At 47.5% G+C, this 25,220-nt stretch overlaps 1 protein-coding gene across 1 annotated transcript in view; it reads left to right on the top strand.

Moving 5' to 3' along the window:
* The first annotated feature begins 7,024 nt into the window (after window positions 1-7,024).
* Window positions 7,025-25,220, top strand: part of CSF1R (colony stimulating factor 1 receptor) — a 32,405-nt gene continuing 14,209 nt past the window's right edge. The window contains exons 1-9 of the mRNA XM_081495752.1: window positions 7,025-7,236; window positions 12,156-12,413; window positions 12,847-13,131; window positions 15,144-15,280; window positions 15,934-16,093; window positions 20,854-21,040; window positions 23,814-23,929; window positions 24,062-24,182; window positions 24,258-24,445. Of these exons, the coding sequence (XP_081351878.1) occupies window positions 7,188-7,236; window positions 12,156-12,413; window positions 12,847-13,131; window positions 15,144-15,280; window positions 15,934-16,093; window positions 20,854-21,040; window positions 23,814-23,929; window positions 24,062-24,182; window positions 24,258-24,445 (1,501 nt within the window). The 5' untranslated portion in view covers window positions 7,025-7,187. The remainder of the gene's footprint in view (window positions 7,237-12,155; window positions 12,414-12,846; window positions 13,132-15,143; window positions 15,281-15,933; window positions 16,094-20,853; window positions 21,041-23,813; window positions 23,930-24,061; window positions 24,183-24,257; window positions 24,446-25,220) is intronic.

The raw sequence follows: 25,220 nt of genomic DNA, 5'->3' as shown, positions 1-25,220 counted from the left end.
TATATTTTTAGCCTTTCTATTTATGTCTTTGATCCATTTAGGTTTATTTTTGAATATGTATGGAGTGTGGTTTACTTCATTCTTTTGTATGTGGCTATCCAATTGTCTTAATAACTTTTGTTGAAAAGACTGTTTTTCTCCCATTGAATGGTAATAGCATCCTTGTTGATAATCAGTTGCCTTAAATTCTTTCAGGAGTGTGCTGTGGTTTTCAGTGATTATGTCTTGCATATCTTTCATTAAATTGGTTCCCAAGTATTTTATTCATTTTGATACTACTGCAAATACGATTATTTTTAAATTTCCTTTTTGGTTGTTCACTGGTCGTGTATAGAAATACACTTGAGTTTTGTTTGTTGATCCTGTATCCTGTAACTTTGCTGAATACATTTATTATTGCTAATATTTTAGAGTGTTTTGTAGACTCTTTAGGGGTGTTTCTGTATATAGAATTCTGTTCTCTGTGAATAGAGGAAGGTTTTCTTCTTTTCATTTGGATGCATTTTATTTCTTTTTCTTTGTGATTGCACTGACTAGAGCCTCCAGTACAATGCTGAATAGAAATGGTGAGAGCTGGTGTCTTTGCCTTGTTCCTGATATAAGGTGTGGGGTAGGAAGCTTTCAATCTTTTATCATTGAGTTAGCTGTGAGTTTTTTATATATGCTTTTAATAATTTTGAGGATTTTAAAAAAATTCCTAATCTTTTGTGTGTTTACCATGAAAGTATGTTAGATTTTATGAAAGGCTTTTTTCTGTGTCATTTCAGATAACCATGTGAAATTCTGTTGTTCTACTAATGTAATGTTGATTTTCTTTTGTTTACCCACCTTTGCATTTCTGCAAAGTGGGCTAAATCTCACTGGTAATGGTGTTATTTATTTTAATAGGCTGTCAGTCTTGGTTTGCTAGTATCTGGTTGAGTATGTTTGCACTTGTGTTTATAAGGGATGTTGGTCTGTAGTTTTCCCATGAGGTCCTTGTCTATTGATGGTATCAAGGTAATGCTGGCCTCATAGAATGACTTGAGAAGTGCTCAGCCATCTTGTAATTTTTAAATGAGTTTGAGACAAATCAGGGTAAATTCTTCAAATGTTTGGTAGAATTCATCAGTGAAACTATTAGTATCTGGCCCTGGGCTTTTCCTTGTTGTGAGATTTTTGATGATTGATTCAATGTCTTTACCATTTATAGGTCTGGTCAGAGTTTCTAGTTCTTGACTGTTTTTGTTGGTATATATCATTAGTAAAGGTTCAAAACACTTCACTAAAACACAGATGTATCTATAAAGTTTATATATCTAACGAGATGGAAAGAATGGGCAGATAAACTAAATAACGGGGCAAACAGCCTCCTCTGATCTCCTGGACAGGGACAGGTTCTGCTGAGGCGGCCTAGGCCACCCCTCAGGGCCACTGTGACCTCCATCCCCCTGATCAGCCACCTGTTCCACCTCTACACCCTCCACCAAGAGGGTCCCCACCAGCCCAGGTCAGGGACTTTGTAACAACTGCACGGAAGCTAAGTACTCCATCCTGAGACCAGACACAAAATTCTCCTGTATCTTAGAGATTCTTAGGTTTCCTCTATCTCCATCCATGGGCTTTTGAGGGCAGTGGGGCCAACATAAGTAAGCATCCAAATTCCCAAGAGAGACTGTTTCCTGTGCAATCCCCACCCCTAATTCAGCAGGCCTGGAATGGCCCTGGAATCTTCATTTTCACAGGTCCCCCTGTGATTCTGAGGCTGGGGTTCCTGAATTGTACTTGGATGTACCCGCTTTTGCCCACTCACTGACCTTATAGAATACAATCTAAGCTCCAGCCACCAAAATGCTTATTTTTTATGAAGTTCAGTTTATCTATTTTTTTTCCTTTGGTTGCTTATGACGTTGGTGACATAGCTATGAAAACATTTTCAATTCCAGGTTATGAATAATTACCTCTATGCTTCCTTTTAAGAGTTTTATACTTTAGGCCTTTATATTTTGTCTTTGATCCATTTTGAGTTAATTTTTCTATGTAATGTGAAGTCAGAGTCTGACTACATTCTTCTGTATGTGGATATACAGTTCTCTTAACACCAGTTGTTGAAAAGACTTTTTCAACATTGAATGGTTTTGGCATCCTTGTTGAAAATCAGTTGACTGTGGAAATGAAGGTTTCTTTCTGAACTCTCAAGTTTATTCTATAGATATTCTATACATCTATTCTATGTATTTCACTGTGCTGTATTACTAAGAAAAACTTTGGAAATTTCCTTTGCCTTTTAGGATGGGGTGTAGGTTTAAGACTTATAGCCCAGAAATTCATTACACACTCCTCATAAAACCACCACTCTGGAATTCAATTTATTAAAAAACACACTCTAAAAACAAGAAATATCCACACTCCCAATTTAAAAATATTTACTCTCCTGATTGAAATATTTACTTAACCTGGAAAACCTTATCCATCAGAGGACAGACAGAATGGAAACTACAATTACAGAAAACTAACCAAACTGATCACATAGACCACAGCCTTTTCTAACTCAGTGAAACTATGAGCCTTGCCGTGTAGGGCCACCCAAGACGGACAGGTCATGGTGGAGAGCTCTGACAAAACGTAGTCCACTGGAGAAGGAAATGGCAAAACACTTCAGTATTCTTGCCTTGAGAACCGCATAAACAGTATGAAAAGACAAAAAGATAGGACACTGAAAGATGAACTCCCCAGGTCAGTAGGTGCCCGATATGCTACTGGAGATCAGTGGAAAAATAACTCCAGAAAGAATGAAGAGGCTGAGCCAAAGCGAAAACAATGCCCAATTGTGGATGTGACTGGTGATGAAAGTTAAGTCTGATGCTGTAAAGAACAATATTGCATAGGAACCTGGAATGTTAGGTCCATGAATCAAAGTAAATCGGAAGTGGTCAAACAGGAGATGGAAGAGTGAACATCGACATTTTAGGAACCAGTGAACTAAAATGGACCGGAATGGGCAAATTTAAATCAGATGACCATTTTATCTACTACTGTGAGCAAGAATCCTTTAGAAGAAATGGAGTAGCCATCATAGTCAACAAAAGAGTCTGAAATGCAGTACTTGGATGCAATCTCAAAAACAATAGAATGATCTCTGTTCATTTCCAAGGCAAACCATTCAATATCACAGTAATCCAAGTCTATGCCCTGACCAGTAATGCTGAAGAAGCTGAAGTTGAATGGTTCTATGAAGACTTACAAGACCTTTTAGAACTAACACCCAAAAAGATGTCCTTTTCATTATAGAGGACTGGAATGCAAAAGAAGGAAGTCAAGAGATACGTGGAATAACAGGCAAGTTTGGCCTTAGAGTACAAAATGAAGCAGAAAGGCTAACAGAGTTTTGCCAAGAGAACGCACTGGTCATAGCAAACACCCTCTTTTAACAACACAAGAGAAGACTCTACACATGTACATCACCAGAAAGTCAATATCAAAATCAGATTGATTATATTCTTCGCAGCCAAAGATGGAGAAGCTCTATACAGTCAGTAAAACAAGACTGGGAGCTGACGATGGCTCAGATCATGAACTTTTATTGCAAAATTCAGACTTAAATTGAAGAAAGTAGGGAAAACAACTAGACCATTCAGGTATGACCAAAATAAAATCCTTTACAATTATACAGTGGAAGTGACAAATAGATTCAAGAATTAGACCTGTTAGAGTGCTTGAAGAACTATGGATTTATCACTTTATCACTTTAAATTAGTCATATCTATGCCAAAGCCTTTGACTGTGTGGATCACAATAAACTGTGGAAAATTCTGAAAGAGATGGGAATACCAGACCATCTGACCTGTCTCTTGAGAAACCTGTATGCAGGTCAGGAAGCAACAGTTAGAACTGGACATGGAACAACAGACTGGTTCCAAATAAGAAAAGGAGTACATCAAGGCTGTATATCGTCACCCTGCTTATTTAACTTATATGCAGGGTACATTATGAGAAACACTGGGCTGGAAGAAACACAAGCTGGAATCAAGATTGCCGGGAGAAATATCAATAACCTCAGATATGCAGATGACACCATCCTTATGAGAGAAAGTGAAGAAGAACTAAAGAGCCTCTTGATGAAAGTGAAAGAGGAGAGTGAAAAACTTGGCTTAAAGCTCAACATTCAGAAAACTAAGATCATGGCATCTGGTCCCATCACTTCATGGGAAATAGATGGGGAAACAGTGGAAACAGTGTCAGACTTTATTTTTTGGGGCTCCAACATCACTGCTGATGGTGATTGCAGCCATGAAATTAAAAGACGCTTACTCCTTGGAAGGAAAGTTATGACCAACCTAGATAGACAGACAGAATGGAAACCCCAACGAATCAGGGTTAATTCTTTAAGTGCTTTTCTTTGTCGGGTGGTTTTGATTGATTTATTGAATCTCTTTGATAGTTATAGGTCTGATCAGAGTTTCTATGTCTTTTAGTTTGTTTTCATGATTTGTAAAGGTTCAAAACACTTTGCTAAAACAGAAATGTATTTGTAATACTTATATTTCTAAGTCGATGGAAAGATTAATCATTTTCCTGGATCAAGGAAAAGCAGAGACATTACTTTGCCAACAAAGGTCTGTCTAGTCAAGGCTATGGTTTTTCCAGTGGTCATGTATGGATGTGACAGTTGGACGGTGAAGAAAGCTTAGCGCCGAAGAATTGATGCTTTTGAACTGTGGTGTTGGAGAAGACTCTTGAGAGTTCCTTGGACTGCAAGAAGATCCAACCAGTCCATCCTAAAGGAGATCAGTCCTGGGTGTTCATTGGAAGGACTGATGTTGAAGCTGAAACTCCAATACTTTGGACACCTCATGCAAAGAGTTGACTCATTGGAAAAGACCCTAATGCTGGGAAGGATTGGGGGCAGGAAGAGAAGGGGACGACAGAGGATGAGGTGGTTGGATGGCATCACTGACTCGATGGACATGGTTTGGGTAGACTCCGGGAGTTGGTGATGGACAGGGAGGGAGGCCTGCTGTGCTGCAATTCATGGGGTCACAAAGAGTCGGACACGACTGAGCGACTGAACTGAACTGATTCTTTACTGAACATCAATAAGGACATGGAATTTTTTTTTAACTAGATGAAAGCAAAAGCACATTTTGTATTAGTGTAATCAAAGTCAAAACTTCCCTGGTGGCTCAGTGGTAAAGAATCTGCCTACAATACAGGAGATGCAAGAGATTCGGGTTCTATCCCTGGGTCAGGATGATCCTCTGGAGGAGGAAATGGCAACCCACTCCAGTATTCTTGCCTGGAAAATCCAATGGACAGAGGAGGATTTTCTGTATATATGTCATCTGTGAATAGAGAAAGTTTTACTACTTTTAGTTTGGATGTATTTTATTTCTTTTTCCTTGTGATTGTTCTAACTTGGACCTCCAGTATAGTATTGAATAGAAATAGTGAGAGAGATGGTGTCCTTGCCTTGATGCTGATGTAAAGTTGTGGTGGGAGGTGTGGGGGCGGGGAAGCTTTCAATCTTTCATCTTTGAGTTAGCTGTGGGTTTTTATATCTGCTTTTAATAATTTTGAGGATGTTTGTTTTCATTTCTAGTCTTTGGAGGTTTTATCATGAAAGCATGTTAGAGTTTGTTAAAGGCTTTTTTCTATGTTAATTGAGATAATGTGAAATTCTCTCATTCTATTATTGTGATGTCAATTTTTTTGTATTGAGCCACCTCTTCATTTGTTGGGTAAATCCCAGTTGATCATGGTGTGTAATCATTTTAATATGCTGTCAGGTTTGGTTTGCTGGAATTTGGTTGAGTATGTTTGCAGTTACGTTCATAAGAGAAATTCATCTATAATTTTCTTATGATATCCTTCTTTGTTGATGGAATCAGTTACTGCAGGCCTCATAGAATGAGTTGTGAAGTACCCAGTCATCTTCCATTTTTTTGAGTGGGCTTGAGACGAATCAGGGTTAATTCTTTAAGTGCTTTTCTTTGTTGGGTGGTTTTGATTGATTTATTGAATCTCTTTGATAGTTATAGGTCTGATCAGAGTTTCTATGTCTTTTAGTTTGTTTTCATGATTTGTAAAGGTTCAAAACACTTTGCTAAAACAGAAATGTATTTTTAATACTTATATTTCTAAGTCGATGGAAAGAGTAATCATTTTCCTGGATCAATGTTTATTGAGTGGTTCCTTTTTTTTTTTTTTAGATTCTAGAATTAATTTTATAACCTTTTGAATAGAAATAAAAGCACTGAAAGAATCAACTAAAAGTGGTAAATGCAATTGCATCGAGGAACGGGAGCAGATGAATGCTAATTTTCTTAGAAGTACAGCAGCACAGTTTAACCCGTTGTAAAAATAAACTTAATTAGTCCAGAAAAAGGCAGTTCTATAGCCAGGTTGTTGTTGTTCAGTTGCTAAGTCATGTCCAACTCTTTGGGACCTCATGGACTGCAGCATGCCAGGCTTTCCTTTACTATCTCCTGAAATGTGCTCAAATTTATATCCACTGAGTCAATGATGCTATTCAATCTTATCCTCTTCAGGTTGTCTAGATCCAAATTCCACCTCCATTTGGTAGCTATGTGACCTTGGGCAAGTTTACAGTGTTTGATCTCTCTGAACCTCAATTTTCCCATCGTAAAATGGGAATGATAACAATACCTAGTGTATAAAATTCTTGTGGGAACAAAGGGGGACAGTGGTATGTACTTGGCTGGTGATGTCCTGTAAATGGAAGCCTCTTGACACTATCTGTTATCACACTTGTCCAGACCAAGCTAACTTCCTTTTCCACTTAGCAAGAGCCCCCCGCCACTCTGGAGACCCCCATATGTGCAATCAACTGCCTGTCTAACATTGGGCATGTCTCTTCTCCCAGGGCCCCTTAGAGGTGGCTTCAGAAGGGCTCCGAATTTAGCCAGTCCTACCCTGACTCCAACACCGCCCCCTGGGGGTTATGTCTTTATTTATTTATTTTTTTTAACCAAGATTTCCAAGCTCTGTGGTTGCTTTGCCTAGCTAAAAGAGGAAGGGGGGAATCAGACCAAGGAGAAGGAGGAAGAGAAAAACAAGACAAACAGCCAGTGCTAGTGGAGAGAAACATATGTCCAGTGGGTCTGGTCCCGTCAGAGCTTGTGTCCGAGAATCCAGTTCTCTGCCCATCCGCAAGCACTGCATCAGCCTGCCACTTTGCTGCTCAGGCCATGGGCCCCTGGACCCTGCTGATCCTGCTGGCGGCCACAGCTTGGCATGGTAAGAGCAGAACCAGAGCCTTGGAGGTGGTGGGGGTGAGAGGGCTGTGACAGGGTTCCTGGGGAAGGACTCTCTAAACCTCTGCCCCTCACTAGGGGTCCCCACTCTGTGTTTCCATCTCCCCAGCCCTGGACTGCGGCTGTGCGGGTGTCTGCTTCGGAATGGCAGTGGGGGGAAAGCGGGTATGAACGGGGTGGAACCAGCCTGGCCAGGGCTGAGGATCTGGCCCAGCTCAGATGGTGACTGTCCATGTGTCCTGAACCCATCCCTACGCCCTCGGGGCTCTTTAGTGCCTACTGAATGGTCGACGGCATGTTTTTGGGGGTGACGAACCAGACAAAATGCCCCTCAAACCCCACTGTGCACACAGATCTCCCAGGGATCTTGTTACAGTGCAGACTCTGACTCGATCGGTCTCTGGTGTGACCTGAGATTCTTCATGACTAACGAGTCCCTAGGAGATGCCAGTGCTGCTGGTCCAGACCTACACTGAGCAGAGAGGCCCAGAGAGCCCCTCATGGCTCCGCTGGCACTGCCAGCCTGGGACTCACGAGGCGAACTATGCAGGATATGACTTGGAGGGGCCTGAAGAGGCAATGGTCTTTCCTTGGGCGACTTGGGCAAGAGGTCGGAAGGAGAGGTAAGAGATTAGCCTCTCTGGCCCAGGGCTCAGGAGAGGTAAATTTGGGACGAGAGAGTACAGGGCTGGCAGCTTGTCTCGAGGGAGGACAGCGAGGGTCTCTTAGACTGAAATCCTCCCAAATACAGGCTGCGGGGCCTCAGGACAGAGAGCTGTGGAGCAGACCCCACCCAAATCCCGTGCCTCCGACAGCATCAGTGATGCAGGATCTCCCACTAGGAGGGTCCCTAACTGAGGCTGGGGGCTGGGTGCTGGACTCGTATCTACAGTAGGCCCCACAAACACATGTTAAGTTCTTTCGGCCACTCTGTGCGGCATATGGGATCAAACCTATGCCCCCTACGCTGGGAGTGTGGAGTCTTCACCTTTGGATCACCAGGGAAGTCCCTAAATTTTATTGCGTATTTGGAGGAACCCTGGGGAAGGATGGGAACTGTGGGTGGGGTAGGAAGGCAGCAGCATCTCTGGCCTTCCCACAGTCCTATGGCTGCAGGACCCTGAGGAATAGGTGCGTCTGGTCCCTGAGGAGGAGAGGGCCAATGAAGGGCTTTTTAGGGCCCAGTCAGTTCTGCTGGGCTTGCAAGTCTGTCTTCTTTTGTTGAGATGTAATTTATGTGTAGTAGAAAGCACAGATTCTTAAGTACCTGTGATGAGATTTGATGATGAGATATGCTTGTGTCCCTACCATCTCCATTAAGATAGACACTATTCCCCTCATCCTAGAAAGCTTTGTGGGTTTTACTTCACTCTTTTGTCCTATCCTCCTGCCCAGAAAATGCCTGTGGGAAACTGATGGGGTATGGAGGGGCTGTCAGCATCTCACCTCAAAGGAAAGAAGAAATGGGGACTGCAGGCTGGAAGCCTACATTTTCAGTTAGACCAGTGATGAGTGAGGGGGCAGCTGTGACAAAGTTAGGGGACAGAATCAGTGCACCCTAGAGACCAGAAGAGACTCGCTAAGACTCTGGGCCAAGGAGGAGGCTGTGCCCCAAACCTTGGCATGCTGTGTGTGTATGTTTGTGTGTGTGTATGTGTATATGTTTGTGTCTGTGTGTGTCTTGTGTGTTTGTGTGTGTGTTTATTTTTGTATGTGTGTGTGCATATGTTTGTGTGTGTGCATATGTTTGTATGTGTGTGTATGTTTGTATATTTGTGAGTATATGTGTGTATGTTTGTGTGTCTATTTTTGTGTGTATGTTTGTGTATGTATGTGTGTGTGTGTGTTGGGGGAGAGGTGGGGGGTGTGGGGGCACACTGTGGGAGCTGATGATGAGGGGGGTCTCCCAAGCAAGTGGGAGGGGGTGAGAAGGTTTGGGGAGATGAGATGGTGGGGTGAAGGGGCAGAAGGGGTCCAACCCCCACCCAGGGAGTAAAGGCCTGAGCAAGCTTTTCCTTCCCTCCAGTCAAGCCAGCAGTGGGCAGCTGGAGCGGAAGCTGAGGGCGTCAGCCGTGTCCTGCATGAATACTCGAGACAACAGGACAAAATAAGATAATGCCTCTCTGAATACACCTCCAGGAGGCCAAGGCTGGAGTTAGAGGATGGTGGGGGGAGGCGCCCGTGAGACCCAGCAGGGGCAGAAGCAGAATACAGAGTCACAGAATCTAAGACCGGGGGATGTTACAGGCATAGGCTGTGACCTTTAAAAGTTAGCGCTTCAGCTGTCAGAGTGTCAGGATCAGAAGAGGAGGTTAGGAGAGTAGTAGTTGAAGCAGTAACGCAAGACAAGAGAGCTGCCTCAGCCAGAGGTTGTGTATCACCTCCTTGAATCCTCCCAGGACCTCTCAGAGGTGGAAATTTGGATTATTCTCATTGAAAGAGTAGCCTGAGGGTCAGAGGTTAAGCAGCCTACTTAGTTAGCAGGGGAGAGCCAAGTTTTAGACCCAGGTTGGCATAGCACAGTGGTAAAGAATCCTCCTGCCAGTGCGGGAGATGCAAGAGACTCGGGCTCGATCTCTGAGTCAGGAAGATCTTCTGGAGGAGGCAGTGGCAACCCACTCCAGTGTTCTTGCCTGAAGAATCCCATGGACAGGGGAGCCTGGTGGGCTACCGTCCATGGGATCGCAAACAGTCAAACACGACTGAGCAATGACTGACTGACATGAGCCCACAGTCAAGCTCTTCCCTCCAGCACGCCCCCCACCCCCATGCCCTGCAAGGCTGCAGCAGTAATAGTCCAGCACCTGCTCTGTTGGGACTTGCCAGCAGCCTGCCAGAAATGATGCTTGCCCCTCTCCCTGGTGGTCAGCAGCACAGGGAAGCCTGGCTACAACCCCCAGGTGTTGGCTTCCACTGGTATTCCTCTGGTCACTCCATCCTTTATGCGGATTAGGAACTTGGGCAGAGAGCCTGCACATCTCTGATGTGCACAAAATTAAAACATGAATTAAGTCATCCTGAAATAATCTGACAGAAAGGATCATTCTGATTCTGGGGTTTGTGGTGAGGGCAGGGTGCAGTGGGACGGAAAGACCCATTTAAGAAGCTTTTTTGCAGGACTTCCCTGGTGGTCCAGTGATTAAGAATCCACTTTCCAATGCAGGGGACACGGGTTCAATCCCTGATTGGGGAACTAAGATCCCACATGCCATGTGGCAACTAAGCCCACACACCACAACTTCAGAACACTTATGCTGCAACGAATGATCTCACGTGCTGAAACTAAGACCCAATGCAGCCAAATAAATAAATACTTTTTTTTTTTTAAAAAAGAAGAAGCTGCTTTTGTGCAAGATGATGAAGAGTCCCTGAATTTGCCTGGTTCCCTCAGGGTTGGCAGGTCCATGGTCCCATCACTGGGACAGACAGATTGGACTCAGTAGGCGGGTACCTAATAGGTCAGTGACAGAGCCGGGTCCCGCAGCCTGGGACATGCCAGTGTCCAGGAGGTGGTACCCCCTGTTTCGGGGGTTGAGGAGGTCTTTCCCCTAAAGGGGACAGTGGCCAGGAAGCAGAAGTGAGAGCATCCCTGGGAGAAGGACTGCAGGCTGAGCGGAAATGGGGGCTAGGCCGGGTGCCAGCAATGTGTTTCCGCCTGCACAGGCTGGAAGGCGCCTGGCAGCCCCTCCAAGTCCTTGAATCAGCTCTCACTTCCCTCCTTTACCCCTATTTTAGGCCCTGGAAAAATGCTGACACTGCAGAGGCAACGGGCCTTCTTCCCGGAGGGCCCGAGATGAGTTTCAAGTTCTCTTTTCTCCTTCAAGAAAATTTTCCTTAAAAGAGATTGTCTCCCTAGTAAACACAGCAGGGCTGGGATATTAGGGTGGGGTTCTGGGGGTAGACTAGATAGTAAATAGAATGGCTAACCTTTGCTGAGTTATTTATATTTGGTGACAGGTGATGTTATAAAGCTTTCTGTGCATTTAAATCTCCCAACATCCCAATAAATGGGTGCAATTTTGGTCCCCATTTTGTAAGTGGGGAAACTGAGGCACAGAGCCTCGGAACCTCCCCTCTGTGCTACAGGCCAGATGTCCAGTGATGAGAGAAGGCACAACAGAAGACTCTGAACTCTGCTATGCTAAGATCCTGCACCAGTTTTCTTTTTCTTTTACTTTAAAATATTTTTTAAAGGTATATGCATTTTTATTTGTTTTTGGCCATATCATGTGGCATGTGGAACTTCCCCCACCAGGGGTCAAAACTGTGCCCTCTGCAGTGGAAGCTCGGAGTCTTAATCACTGGAACATCAGGGAAATCCCTTTTTCTTCTTCCTCGTGTGAATTAATTCAGAGCACTTTGCCAGGAACATTCCATTCATTTGTTTCTTCCTTGCCTGGAGAATCCCATGGACCAGGAGCCTGGTGGGCTACAGTCTATGGGGTCACAGAGAGTCAGACACGACTGAGCAACTTTCACTTTTGCTTGTTTGGAGCCCCTTCTTTGAGCTAGGTGCTGGACTTCATAGCAGGAATACAGGCCATCTGTTACATCAGGCTGAAGGAGTCCACTCCTGGGAAGAATGACACAGTCATGGCCAGGAAGACTGAGGCCAGAGGCTGGGGTAGCCCCCACGGGACAGTGGCTGGGTGGGAGGCCGAGAAAGCCCCCAGCCCCCTTCTTTCAGACATCAGAGACACCAGTCCATCACAGAAGGTTTGGGGTAGGGCCTGAGTGAGTGACCAGAGAAGGGCAGGGACTTGTTCGAGGTGATTCTGTAGGTCATAGCTGAACCCCAGAACCAACAGCACCCTGCCAGAGCAGCACCCATCTCAGAGGCAGGGTACAGCCAACAGGGTGTCACCTCAGCCCTCACTTCTGTTTGCCACTTCCCATCACCAGGTCAAGGGGTCCCGGTGATAGAGCCCAGTGGCCCTGAGCTGGTGGTGGAGCCAGGCACAGCGGTGACCTTGCGATGTATGAGCAATGGCAGCGTGAAGTGGGACGGCCCCATTTCCCCCTACTGGACTCGGGACTCTGATGCCCCCAGAAGCATCCTCACCACGAACAACGCCACTTTCCTACACACGGGAACGTACCGCTGCACTGAGCCTGGAGACCCCTTGGGGGGCACTGCTACTATCCATCTCTACGTCAAAGGTGAGGACTATGAGCCCCCTCCCAAGAGGTCTAGCCCAGCACGGCCCACCAGGAATGGCCAAGAGGGCTGGGCCTTGATGTGAACCATCATGATAAGCCAGCTCCATGTTTACTGAGAACCTGCCACGAACAAGGACCTGTGGCAGTGCTTCTAATTTCATGTCCTCACAACAACCCTGTGAGCAGGTTCTTGTTTCTGCCCCATTTTCCAGATGCTCAGAGAGGTTGAGTCACTTGCCCGGGATCACAAAACATTAAATAGTGGGGCTGGACCTGGCCCTAGAGCCCCCAAGCATTAGCTGCGCTTCCCTGGTATTATGTGACCTCAGGCAAATGAACAGCATCTCTGAGCTTCACTGTCATCAATGTCCAGGGACCCATTAGCCTGGCGGAGGGGGGGCAGCTGTAACCCTATATCTCCGTGCTCCTTTAGACCCTGCTCGGCCCTGGAGGGTCCTGGCCAAGGAAGTGACGGTGTTGGAGGGTCAGGATGCACTGCTGCCCTGTCTGCTCACCGACCCGGCACTGGAGGCGGGCGTCTCGCTGGTGCGGGTGCGCGGCCGGCCTGTCTTGCGCCAAACCAACTACTCCTTCTCGCCCTGGTACGGCTTCACCATCAACAAGGCGAAGTTCATTGAGAGCCAGGACTATCAGTGCAGCGTTCGGGTGGCTGGCAGGGTGGTGAAGTCCCTGAGCATCCGGCTTAAAGTTCAGAAAGGTGCGTGGACTGGGAGGACCTGAGAGCTGGTGCCTGCCCAGAGGGGAAGGAAGGGTGGGTGCTTCGTTTCACCTCTTCCTTCCCGTCGTGCCTGTGTCGTCCACGGGGCACCTGCTGGAGCGAGACCATGAGGTGTCAGGTGCTGGGAGGCAGACCACATGTACGCCGATAACTCAGCTGGCAAGTAGTCTCAGGTCTTGAGATAGGCTATGAAAAGCATTGAACAGGGTGATGGAATAGAGTGTGTGGGCGTGGGGGCTCGTGGAGAGAGTATTTTTTGAGTGGAAATGTGAATTATGAGAAGGTGGAAACAGCAGAGGAAACAGCAGGTACACAGTTGTGAGCTGGAAACAGGCTTCAAATGTTCCAGGAATGGAAGGAGGGCCCAAAGCTCTCCCACCCCTTCAGACATGGATTCGTACTCAGGGCCCACCAGGTGCTGGGTTCTGAGCACAGGAGAGGGGGGCGCCGTGAGCAATGCCGTGGGGCGTCCTGATGGCAGGCGCATGGGACGCCTCTTGCTGGGAGGCATCAGTGGTGTTGAAGTCTCTCTCCTGTCCACTCCCCCCTTGTTTCTGCTGGGCTGGTAGATGGATTCTGGTTTCTGGGAGGACTGCTGTGAGTCAGCAAGACCCCAGGATCAGAATTTGAGCCTGAGACAGGAATCAAGTGCCTGTAATGAGGCCAGGGTCAGAGTGGCAGAGCTGGCCCAAGGCCCTGTGCCCTGAGGCCACAAAACCTGTTTAGGAAGCCAAGGGAACCCATTCTGTGTGCAGAGGAGCCAGGCAGGCCCTTTCCCTGCAGCCCACCTTGTGGAGGGATCCTAGGGCCCTTGTTTTGCCATAACTCTGTGATATGAGTGAGCTCCTTAGCGTCTGACCCTGAGAAACTGAGTCAGGTTATCTTTCAACAACAGCCACAGTCACAGATGTTAATCCATAGGCTAGGGCTTTCCTCATAGATCAGTTGGTAAAGAATCTGCCCGCAATGCAGGAGACCTGGGTTCGATTCCTGGGTTGAGAAGATTCCCCTGGAGAAGGAAATGGCAACACACTCCGGTATTCTTGCCTTGAGAATCCCATGGACAGAGGAGCCTACTAGGCTACTGTCCATGGGGTTGCAAGAGTCGGACATGACTGAGCGATTAAGCAACCACCACTATGTTTTAGGCACTGGGTTAGCTGCTAGGGACACCACATTCATTTACTGGGGATGACAGATGAGAGAGAATGTAAATGAATGTGATGAACAAGAAACCAAGCTGAAGAGATTTGGGTAGGGGAGTCCATGGGATTCTCCAGGCAAGAATACTAGAGCAGGTTGCCGTGTCCTCCTCCAGGGGATCTTCCCAACCCAGGGGTCAAACACAAGTCTTGTATGTCTCCTGCATTGGCAGGTGGGTACTTTACCACTAGTGCCACCTGGGAAGCCCGAGGCTAATTCAGCTAACCTGTGACAGGAGGCCTCTCTGAGGAATATTTGAGCTGAAGATGTGAAGGATGAGAACAATCAGTCAAAGTGTGGTTGTTGCATGGATCAAGCATTCCCACAGGGAAGGGCAAGGGCACGTCTTTGAGTGGGAGAGGCCACGTGGCTGCAGAGCACTGAGGGGTGGCAGGTGCATACAGATCGGGAGCAGGGTCTGGGGAGGTGCGAGGGACTGCAGCTTTTAGTCTGAGAGTGATGAGAAGCTGCTGAATATTGGCACAAGAGAGGAGCGTGATCCAATCTTCCTTGTGAGGAGCCCACGTTGGCTGCTGTGAGGAAGCAGGGAAGCCTTCCAGGTGGCTGCAGGAGTCCAGAGCAGAGGGGAAGGGTGTGTCTGGGGAGAGGCGCTGGTGATGGAGCCAAGGGGGCTCTTCAAGGTCCATTTAGGAGATGGGACTTGTTGTGGGGAAAACTGAGGTGTCATGGCTGCCTCCCAGGATTTGGGAAGGGAGCCTGGGCCCATGGCAGGAAGCAGAGTGACAGCTCTGGCCTGGGTGCTCATGGGTGCCTTCCCCTGACCTCAGTCATCCCAGGACCTCCGACCTTGACACTGGAGCCTGCAGAGCTGGTGCGGATTCAAGGAGAGACTGCCAAGATCGTGTGCTCAGCCAGTGACGCTGATGTCGATTTTGATGTCTTCCTTCAACGTGGAGACACAAAAGTCAGTCCCTGGGGGGTGGGGTGGGGGAGTTTGCCTGTCTTCCTGGCACTCCAGGCCCCACCTCAAGCTGGCACTGGAAGCTGAGGGCATAGCTCAGGACCAGAGAGGGGAGTACCTCACCCAAGGTCTCACTCCTGGTCAGTAGATGATGCAGAAGCAGGTCTCAGGCTCCTGCATCTACACTTTGTGATGAGAGAGGGAGGAGGCAGTATTCCACCCCCATGACTTATGAACTTTGCCCTAGACTATAGACAAGAGGCACGTGTCAGCTCACTTCTGACTTTGCAAGGGGTTCCAAGGCTACTCCTGAGGCCCAGGAATATAAGGATTATTTCCGAAAAACTCTAGAGAGAGGAAGAGGAGGTTTTCTCAGGAGGAAATGGCATTAGGCCCCTTCTAAGAACATACTTCCTCCCCATGCCTTCCGCATGCCAGGCATAGCCCTATGCCATTTGCACTCTCCATCTCACTTACTCTTCACTACAACCCTAGAAGCATGGGCTAGTGTCAGTCTCAATTTGCAAATGAAGAAACAGTTCAGCCCCTGCCTAAGGAAAAGCAGATAGTAGTCCTTAAAGGTTGAGAATTAGAACCCAGCTCTTTCTAATTCCTAAACGACCTCTGTGTATCATTTCTGTTCCTTCTGGCTGCAGCTCGCGATCTCTCAACAATCTGACTTCCATGACGACCGTTATCAAAAAGTCCTGACCCTCGAACTCGATCACTCAGGCTTCCAAGATGCTGGCAACTACACTTGCGTGGCCACCAATGCCCGGGGCGTCCACACCACCTCCATGGTCTTCCGGGTGGTAGGTGAGCATCAGGGTGGTGGGGGAGGGTCAGCCTGGATCCTGGGGCAAGGGGGTACATATGGGGATTGAGAAAGAGGGAGCTGATGTTAAAAAAAAAGGAGCAGACACTGATAGAATAGCTCGCTAGAATCCCCCTTTTCTCAGCCTGGCTAAGGAGCCATGTCTGTGTCAGCCCTCTGATTCTTTCTCTCTCAGAATCCTCCCTCTCTCCCAGTTTGGAGGTCCCACAGTACACGGCTGCATCTCATTCCAGCAACATTTTGTTGTGTTTTGGGATTGATGTCCAGTAGCTCCCTCCTGGACTTTGCTGTTGATGCATTCATTCATTCCTTCATGCCTGGGACTCAGATCACATAGGCATGTGAACAGACAGCAGTCACCCTGGGTGGGCATGGGAGAAGCCCGAGGTGTCCTGGGAATACCAAGGGGGACTCCCCAACAAAGGCTTGGACTAAATGGACTCTAAGCTGGGACCAGAAGGATGGAGGTGGGTTAGCCAGGCAGAGGGGAGGGGAAGAAAGGAGAACAGCATATGCAAGGCTCAAAGGCAAAGAGAACAAGAGCATCTGAGACATCCAGAGAAAGCGACAACAGCAGGGACATGAAGGGGTGTGGGGGGGTGGTCACAGGAAAGCGGGGCTGAGGGTAGTATCAGAGAGCAAGTTGGATGGGTAGCTTGCACCATCTCTGGTGGGCAGGCATCAAAGGTTTTAAGAAGAGAGTGATGAGATCAGATAGAACAGAGGATGCAGGAGTGGTGGTCAGGAGCCCGCAGTCCTGAGCCACATTCCAGCCTGCCTCCACCAATGACTTAGGTAGGTTGCTTAAACTGTTTCCCCATCTGCAAAATGGGGATCCTAACACTAACTGTCTCATAGGTTTGCTCTGAGAATTCATTGAATGTATCTGAACTAACTAGGGCAGGGCCTGGCACAGAGTAAACGCTCAGTGTGCCTGAGGAGATGTCATTTGAGAAAGCTCTGCTCTGTGTCATGTGGATTGGATAGGAGACTCGAGGCTGGAGACCCATCCAGGCAGTTAACGCGGTCGTCCAGGCCAGCGACGGCGAAGGGTGCTGGATTAGGGTGGGGACCCCGGAGAGTCTGTTATCCAAACCAATCCAGGAGGGGCAATGGCTGCTGGGACAAAGTAGAAAGGGGCCAAGACGACCAGAGTGATTGGGGAGGAGGCTGCGACAGTCACTGGGCTGAGAATCCAGAGCAGAGGGTAGCTTCTTCAGGGTGGGGACAGGTTCAGAGTGCTTTCAGTTTGGCCATACCTCATGTATCAAGCTGGGAGCCCGAGAGGAGGCGGGATGGCAAGCCTGAGAATCATTACCCTCACAGAGCAAGTAATACATCAGGCTTGCAGGAGCACCTAAGCTCTGTTGTGGACCCATCCTGTGCCGGCAGCTCTGAGGGCTAATGCAGGAGAGGAGAACAGTGAACTGTCTCCCAGTTATGGATTCTAATCCTATCCGTTTTGTAGTGCAGACCTACAGTAGTCACTCAACAGATGTTGTTTTCCCTCCCTCTTCCTGCTAGGTCCTTTCCAATGCGGGAGATCCAGTTATAAATGAGAGAGAAAATACCCTGCCCACATGGAGTTTGTATTCTAGTTGGGAGAAGACAAGCAATAAGCAAAGTAAATTATGAAAAAGACAATTTGATAGGGTTTTCAGTTTAAAATCGGGTGATCATCAAGGAAGACTTACTGGGAAACTGACATTTGAGCAAAGACTTGAAGTTGGTGAAGGACCAAGCCATATAGAATCTTGGAGAAGAGAAGCTGCAGACAGAGGGCAAGCAGTGTTCTTAAGGCGGGTCCAAGCTCATCACGTGCAAGGAGCAAGTCAGCCAGTGTGGCTGGGTGGAGCTTGAGAGGAAGGTGTAGTACATGATGACATCAGAGGTGAAGGGAAAGGTCCCGGGAGGCCAACGTAAAGACCTGGGCTTTTGGCTAAGATGGTAAAAGCATCTGCCTACAAAGTAGGAGACCGGGGTTCGATCCCTGGGTCGGGAAGATCCCCTGGAGAAGGAAATGGCAATCCACTCCAGTACTCTTGCCTGGAAAATCCCATGGACTGAGAAACCTGGTAGGCTATAATCCATGGGGTTGCAAAGAGTCAGACACAACTGAGTGACTTTACTTTCTTTCTTTCTTTTCTTTCCTCTTGAGAGAGAGGGGATGCCATTGAGGGATTTGAGCAAAGGAGTGACATGATCTGACTTGAGGGTAGCAAGATGTAATATGGCTTTCTGGCGCTTTGTTGAAGATTGTCTATTGGGAGATGAGGGTACAAGCCAGGAAACTGTTAGGAAACTGCTGCTACTAGTTTGAGCCAGAAGTGATGGTTGCTTGATTAGGGAGGATATGGTGGAGGTGATGGGAAGTGGTTGGAGTTTAGATGAATGAATAGCTAGCTGGCTGGCTGGCTGGCTAAGGGAGAAAGAAAGAAGAAAACAGCCTTGCCCTCAAAGCTCACAAGCTTGGAGAGAGAAGACAGATACCTAAAGGAAGGACCAGACACATGAAGTAGTGTAGTGGTGGTGGTAGTTAAGTCACTAAGTCGTGTCCGACTCTTGCGACCCCATGGACTGTAGCCTGCTAGGCTCCTCTGTCCATGGGATTCTCTAGGCAAGAATACTGGAGTGGGTTGCCATTTCCTTCTCCAAGGGATCTTCCCAACCCAGGTCTCCTGCACTACCAGCAAATTCTTTACCAACTGAGCTACGAGGGAAGCCTGAAATAGTGTAGATGTGGTGCCTAATGACTGTACAATCTCAAAGGGCCACAGCGGGTATCCTGCTAAATGAAATAAGTCAGACAGAGGAAGACAAATACTATATGATATTGCTTATATGTGGAATCTTAAAAAAACCACAAAGGGACTTCCCTTCTGGTCCAGTGGTTAAGATTCCACCTTCCAATGCAGGGGCTGTGGGTTCGATCCTTGGTTGGGGAACTAAGATCCCACATGCTGCAGGATGCAGCCAAAAAATTAAAATAAGTAAAACTTGGGAGAAAAGATCCTTTAAATATAAATAAATTAAAAAATTTAAAATACCACAAACTAATGAATATAACAAAAAAGAGGCTGACTCACAGAGAACAAACTAGCGGTTACCAGTGGGGAGAGGGAAGGTGGGAGGTGCCGTATAGCAGTAGGGGATTAAGAGGTAGAAACTTTTATGTATAAAATAAATAAGCTACAAGGATGTATTATATACAACACAGGGAACATAGTTGATCATTTATAACAACTTTAAATGGAATATAACTTTTAAAAATTGTGAATCACTGTTTTGGATAGCTGAAACTTATCAAATATTATACATCAACTATACCTCAGTTTTAAAAAAAAGCAAAACGAATCCAGAGGAGGGAGCACTCTTTTAGCCTGGAGTGATGGGTGGAGTCTCCCTGATGGGGGAGTCTTAGAGAATGAGAAGGATCTAAACAGAAGAAAGGAAGAATATTGAGTTCCTGGTAGAGGAAATGACTTGAGCAAAGAGCCCAGGTTGGAACTACTGTGGGGTGTTCTGGGGATATGAGCACACCAAGATGGGTGGAGAATTATGTGTGTGTCTGTGTGTGCACATGTGTGTAGGAAGAGGGGCCATGGCTAGATGGGTGTAGGGAGACCTACTTGAGAAGAGCCTTGAATGCCAGGCTGAATAGTGGAGGTAATGGGGAATCAGAGTAGGCTTTTTGAGCAGGAACAGCACAGGGTAGAAGAGTGAATTTTAGATTTCATAGATGAGTAAGAAACGAGCCCTGAGAGATGATTTAGTCCAGGGATCTTTACAAAGCCTTGGGATTTTAAGAAGGCATTTCAGAGGCATCCATGAGTGGCATGGAGAGTCTGTGGATGGGGGCACCTCTCCTGTGCCTGCAATTCAATCACAGCAGGTTGATTTTAATTCATGCAACATTTAATTAGAAGGAACCAGTCAAGAATCTTTCAGGTATAGTTAGCAGAAATCAACTCGAACTAACCTCACCAAAAGAGGATTTTATTGGCCTTACAGCTAAAGCAAAACAAAACATGGGTATGAGCTTCCGGGACAGTTGGATTTTGATGTTCAGATGTGGACAAGAATCTATTGCTTCCCAACCCTCGGCTCTATATTTTTCTTGTGGGGCAATACCAATCTTGGAAACCCCAGTGGAATGAAAGCTTCTCTTTTCCTCCAGTTCTAACAGAAATCATAGGAATGAGCATCATGAACTCACTCAACTCATGAACTACCCCCAACCAACCACAGTCCAAAGGGCACAGATTACCTTGATTGGCTGGCCTGGGTCACATGCCCACTTTAGAACTGGATATGGAAGTTGCATTGATTAAACTTCTACCAGAAAAAGGGGAAATACAAACTATTACCAGAAAAGGGGACAGTTTTAGCTGCTAGAAAATATTTTATACAGTTATAACAAGATAGATATATTCTATTAATCTCTTTATTATGTAAACAAAGAGGTAGAGGTGCCAAGGAAGATAGGAATTTGCCCAGCTTCTTTCAGGAACTTGGAGAGAAGAGTTTAAAGCCCTGGGCTTTTGAGAGCAGGGGTGGGAGTGGTGGGAAAAAGATGAGGGAGGGCAAGTTTTGGTTATAGGTCGGGTCTGTGTGACTGGCATGTGCTAGGTACTCAGGGAGGGTCCAGCTGAAAGACTGGACCCCCAGGTGGATCACCAAATGAACACACAGACGGACATCTCCCCACTCATGCCGGATTTCTGTGCATTCTGCTTTCCAGACAGTGCCTACTTGAACTTAACCTCTGAGCAGAACCTCCTCCAAGAGGTGGCCGTGGGTGAGAAGCTCGAACTCAGAGTCAAGGTGGAGGCCTACCCAAGCCTGCAAAGTTTCAACTGGACCTATGAGGGTCCCTTCTTTGGCTCCCAGCCCCCGCTCAACTTTGTAACCACCAACCACACATACAGGTACCAGCCACTAGCTCCCATCTGCATGGCCCACAGCCAGATAGAGAGCACTTTAGCTGAGAGTCAGCACACTTGGGTCCTGTCTCAACCTTGACTAGGGGGTGAGTCCTTTCCCATTTCTAGGTCTCAGTTTTCTTGACTATGTAGAGCCTCAATGTCAGTCATCTGTGTTTGAGATGTAGATGAAATTAGTGTACCCTCTGTGCTGTATCCTTGGGATATTAAACGTCCTCCTCAAGAATTCTACCATTTCTTGGGTGTGTGCATTCTGACGGTCACCCAAGTTCTCCCGAGCTTATTCATTCTCCTCTTTTGTGACTAATCCAAATGCAGAAGACCAACCTCATGATTTCCACTTAGAGTCACACTCCTGATGGCAATTGCACGAGGTATCTGCCACACACACAGGTTTGGGGGATTAGAGGGAATTAATATCTCTCAGTCACAGATACATCGAAAGTTCTTTAAAAGCCTGTGGCCATCCACCCCTGAGAATTTCTCACCAGCTACTCTTCTCCACTGGGTCAAAACTCTTCTTATAAAGGTCTGTCTGCCTCTGCACGTCCCCACCCTCCACTCCCAGAGTCCTGCTTACTCTACATGCACAGCGTTTTAGAAATGTCTTTTTGTCTCCTGTGGACTCTGTCCTCAGGGTCTTACTTTCCTGTCCAAAGTGACCTAAACGGGTAGTTTCTAAACAACAGAGTTTCTTCCCTAAGGAGGAACACGGATAACAAGTGTGAAAATAATAATTTCTCTACCCTGTTCTATTTCTAAACTTTTTCCTGGAGTAAGGAAACAGCAACCCACTCTAGTATTCTTGCCTGGAAAATCCTATGGGCAGAGGAGCCTGGCAGGCTACAGTCCCTGGGGTCACAAAGAGTCGGACACAGCTGAGCATGTGCAGACTCCAATCCATAGTTGCTTTACGGTGTTGTGTTAGTTTCTACGGTACAGCAAAATGAATCATCTGTATGTAAACACAGATCCCCTCTTTTCCGGACTTCTTCCCCATTCAGGTCATGACCACAGAGCACTGAGTAGAATTCCCTGTGTTATACAGTAGGTTCTCATTAATTACCTATTTTATACATAGTATCAATAGTGTATATATGTCAATCCCAATCTCCCCGTTCATCCCATCTCCCTTTTCCCCATTGATATCCATGTTTGTTCTCTATGTCTGTCTCTCTTTCTGCTTTATAAATAAGGTCATCTATACTAGATTTTTCAGATTCCACATGTATGTGTTAATATACGATATTTATTTTTCTCTTTCTGACTTCAGTCAGTCAGTCTCTAGGTCCATCCACATCTCTAAAAATTACCCAATTTCATTCCCTTTTATGGCTAAGTAATATTCCATTGTATCTACATGCCACATTTTCTTTATCTATTCCTCTACCATTTGAATGAGAGAGTACAGCTCCATTAAGGACAGCAAATATGTGGTGTACACACAATCACGTCTTCTCCCACAACTGTGATGAACAGCCCTAATTCAGTTTTGAACCATTTCCTGCAATGCCTAAATGCAGCCTCAGAGTCCTCAATACAGTCTTCAGGCTATATTTCCATCATAATTGGCTCATGAGAGGAGACCTGTTTGCCTTCCCTGTGGTAGATAATCCTCAGACATCTTCCAACTTTCAAACTCTCTGAAGTTCTCTTTCTAGCTCTGGAAGTCCAAACCTCTTTAATTCCTGGATTCTTGTTTGTTGATCAACAGAATCAACAAAGAAGTTCCCTTGTCCCCATCTTCCTCTTCCCAGTTCCTTTCTTGTCCTTTCCAGCCAGGATTTCTAGCTTCCTCTCGTCTAAAGCAGAAGTGCTGAACTGGAGTCTGCAGACCCCTGGAAGGAGGCTGATCCATGGATAGGTTTCAGGGGTCTGTAAGCAATAGGGACACTGTGGAAAGGAAACAGAGAGGTGCCCTTGAACTTGGTAATCTGGGGCCTTTCAGCACAGGGCACCAAACTGAGCCCCTGTGATAGGTGTGTTCCTCATGGTGATGTTGACTCATGCAGAAAGTTAAATTCTTTCAGTTTAAGAAGTAGGTATTAGTTATCTCAAGAATTGACACAAAGGGGTTCTATATGCCAACGATCTGGCTGAGTAAATATCATAGGTTTTAGCCTAGTAATGGCTGCAGATATTTTCCAACAAAGGGGCAAATGCCTGCAATGAGTCAGGCTCTCTGAATACAGATCCCTCTAACCCTTAGGCTGAGTCAGTGAATTAATTACCATAAGTGTCACGCTGACAGAAAAAGAAGCAAATGAACAGAAAGGTTAAGTATCCTTGCCTAAGGTCACACAGCTGGGAAATGGCAATACTAGGACTTGAGCCCTGGTCTCTGGAGCCCCATGGCTGCATCCTGCCTCCCTTCCCTCTCAAAGCCCCCTCCAGGCAGGGCTGGCGCTGTGGGGATAGAAGCTGACCAGGTACTGGCGTTTTCAGCAAGGACTGTTTAGCCCAGTGATGGTGGTGAAAGTAGATATATTCAGCGAGGCTTGTGAGGTGCCTCCCAGCATCGGCACTTTACAGACACCACCTCTACTAAATCTCAGAACCAAAGTGCTTTGCGGATGAGAGAGGCAATTAAGGAAATTGGGTTGGTGGTATTTCCATGTCTCAGTGGACCCAGCCTGGGTACCTGGCTCAGCCAAGGCCTTCATGCCCCAGACCCTTGACCAAAAATAAAACCACCCCCTCTAAGGTGGTTGTCGGAACCCTCTGTCCTCACCCCAGACGGCCTGCTCCTCCCACACAGATACACCTCCAAGCTCACCCTGCCTCGCCTGAAGCCCTCCGAGGCTGGCCTCTACTCCTTCCAGGCTAGAAATGCCAGAGGCGAGAATACCCTGACCTTTGAACTCACCCTTCTTTGTGAGTAGAAGGGGTTGGGGACACAAGGTCCCTGGGGCGGCCGAGATAGACGAGCTAGGGGAGGCTGGGCTGGGGCAGAGAAGGCTCAGGGTGGGTGGTCAGGCGAGGAGACTCAGGCCCTCTTTACCTCAGACCCCCCAGAGGTAGAAGTCATGTGGACCCTCATCAATGGCTCTAAAGCCCTGCTCTGTGAAGCCTCAGGGTACCCCCGGCCCAATGTGACATGGGTGCAGTGCAGTAGCCACACCAACAGGTAAGTGACTTCCCTCCTCACTTGGGCTTGGGGGCTGGGCTCCCCAAAGCTCTGAGCACATTCTGCTCTTCCCAGATGTGATAAGACCCACGTGCTGGTCCTGGAGGAGCCGAACCCTGACATCCTGCGCCAGGAGCCCTTCCGCAAGGTGACCGTCCAGAGCCTGCTGACCCCTGGGACCTTGGAACACAACAGGACGTATGAGTGCAGGGCCCAAAACAGCATGGGGAACACCTCCAGGGCCTTGGGGCCCATCTCCATAGGTGAGGCTTGGACCCCTGCTGCAGGCTGCGACAAGAGGGAGGGCGCCCGGGGAACTACCCCCACTCACTCCTGGGAGCCAAGGGCCAGAGTTCCAGCACCGAGTGGATCCCAGCGGTACCGAGTTCTAGCTCTCCGTGTGCGACTCTAGGCCCCTGGTGACCAAAGGCAGCAAGATGGGCAGTCTGGAACCCAGAGGGCTGGAAGTAGTAGGGGGAGAAGGGCAGAGGGGAAGCAGAAATCTAGACAGAAAGCAGCCTGAAGCAGCGGCGGCCTAATCTGGCCCCTCTTGCTCATACTCCTGCACTTGAGCTGACTCATTAGTTCACAGGTGTGTATTTGAGACTCACAGGGGAGCAGGGCCTCCCCTGGGCTTACAGTCTGGTGATGGGGACAGGCGACTAATGAACACAGGCCCCGCCCGCAACCCAGGGCCAGCCTTGCCGGCCTTTCCCATCCTTCCCGGACTCCATTCCATCAGAAACACAAACTATCCACCCGGGGCCACTGTGCAGTGAGAGTGGGGGGCAACTGCCACGGTGGCATCATCTGGAGGAAGACTCATCCCTCTCTGCATTGCACAAAGGCTGCATGTGGTGAGTTCTCTGATTCTGAGAGGCCCGAGACACTACAGGGCCACAGCACCCTCAGGCCTCTGAAAAGCAGATTCAGCACCCACTGTGTGCGAGGCCCAGAGAGGACAGACTGGGGGCCACTGCCTGGCTCCAAGGGGCTCCTGGTGCCCTAGCTGTTGGCCTTGGAGTCCCAATTCCACAT

Source organism: Giraffa tippelskirchi, chromosome 6, assembly GCF_054371585.1.
Source record: "Giraffa tippelskirchi isolate mGirTip1 chromosome 6, T2T-mGirTip1v1.2.pri, whole genome shotgun sequence".
Classification (NCBI taxonomy): Eukaryota; Metazoa; Chordata; class Mammalia; order Artiodactyla; family Giraffidae; genus Giraffa; species Giraffa tippelskirchi.
Note: the sequence above shows the minus strand (reverse complement) of the source record. Positions and strands in the feature narration are given on the sequence as shown.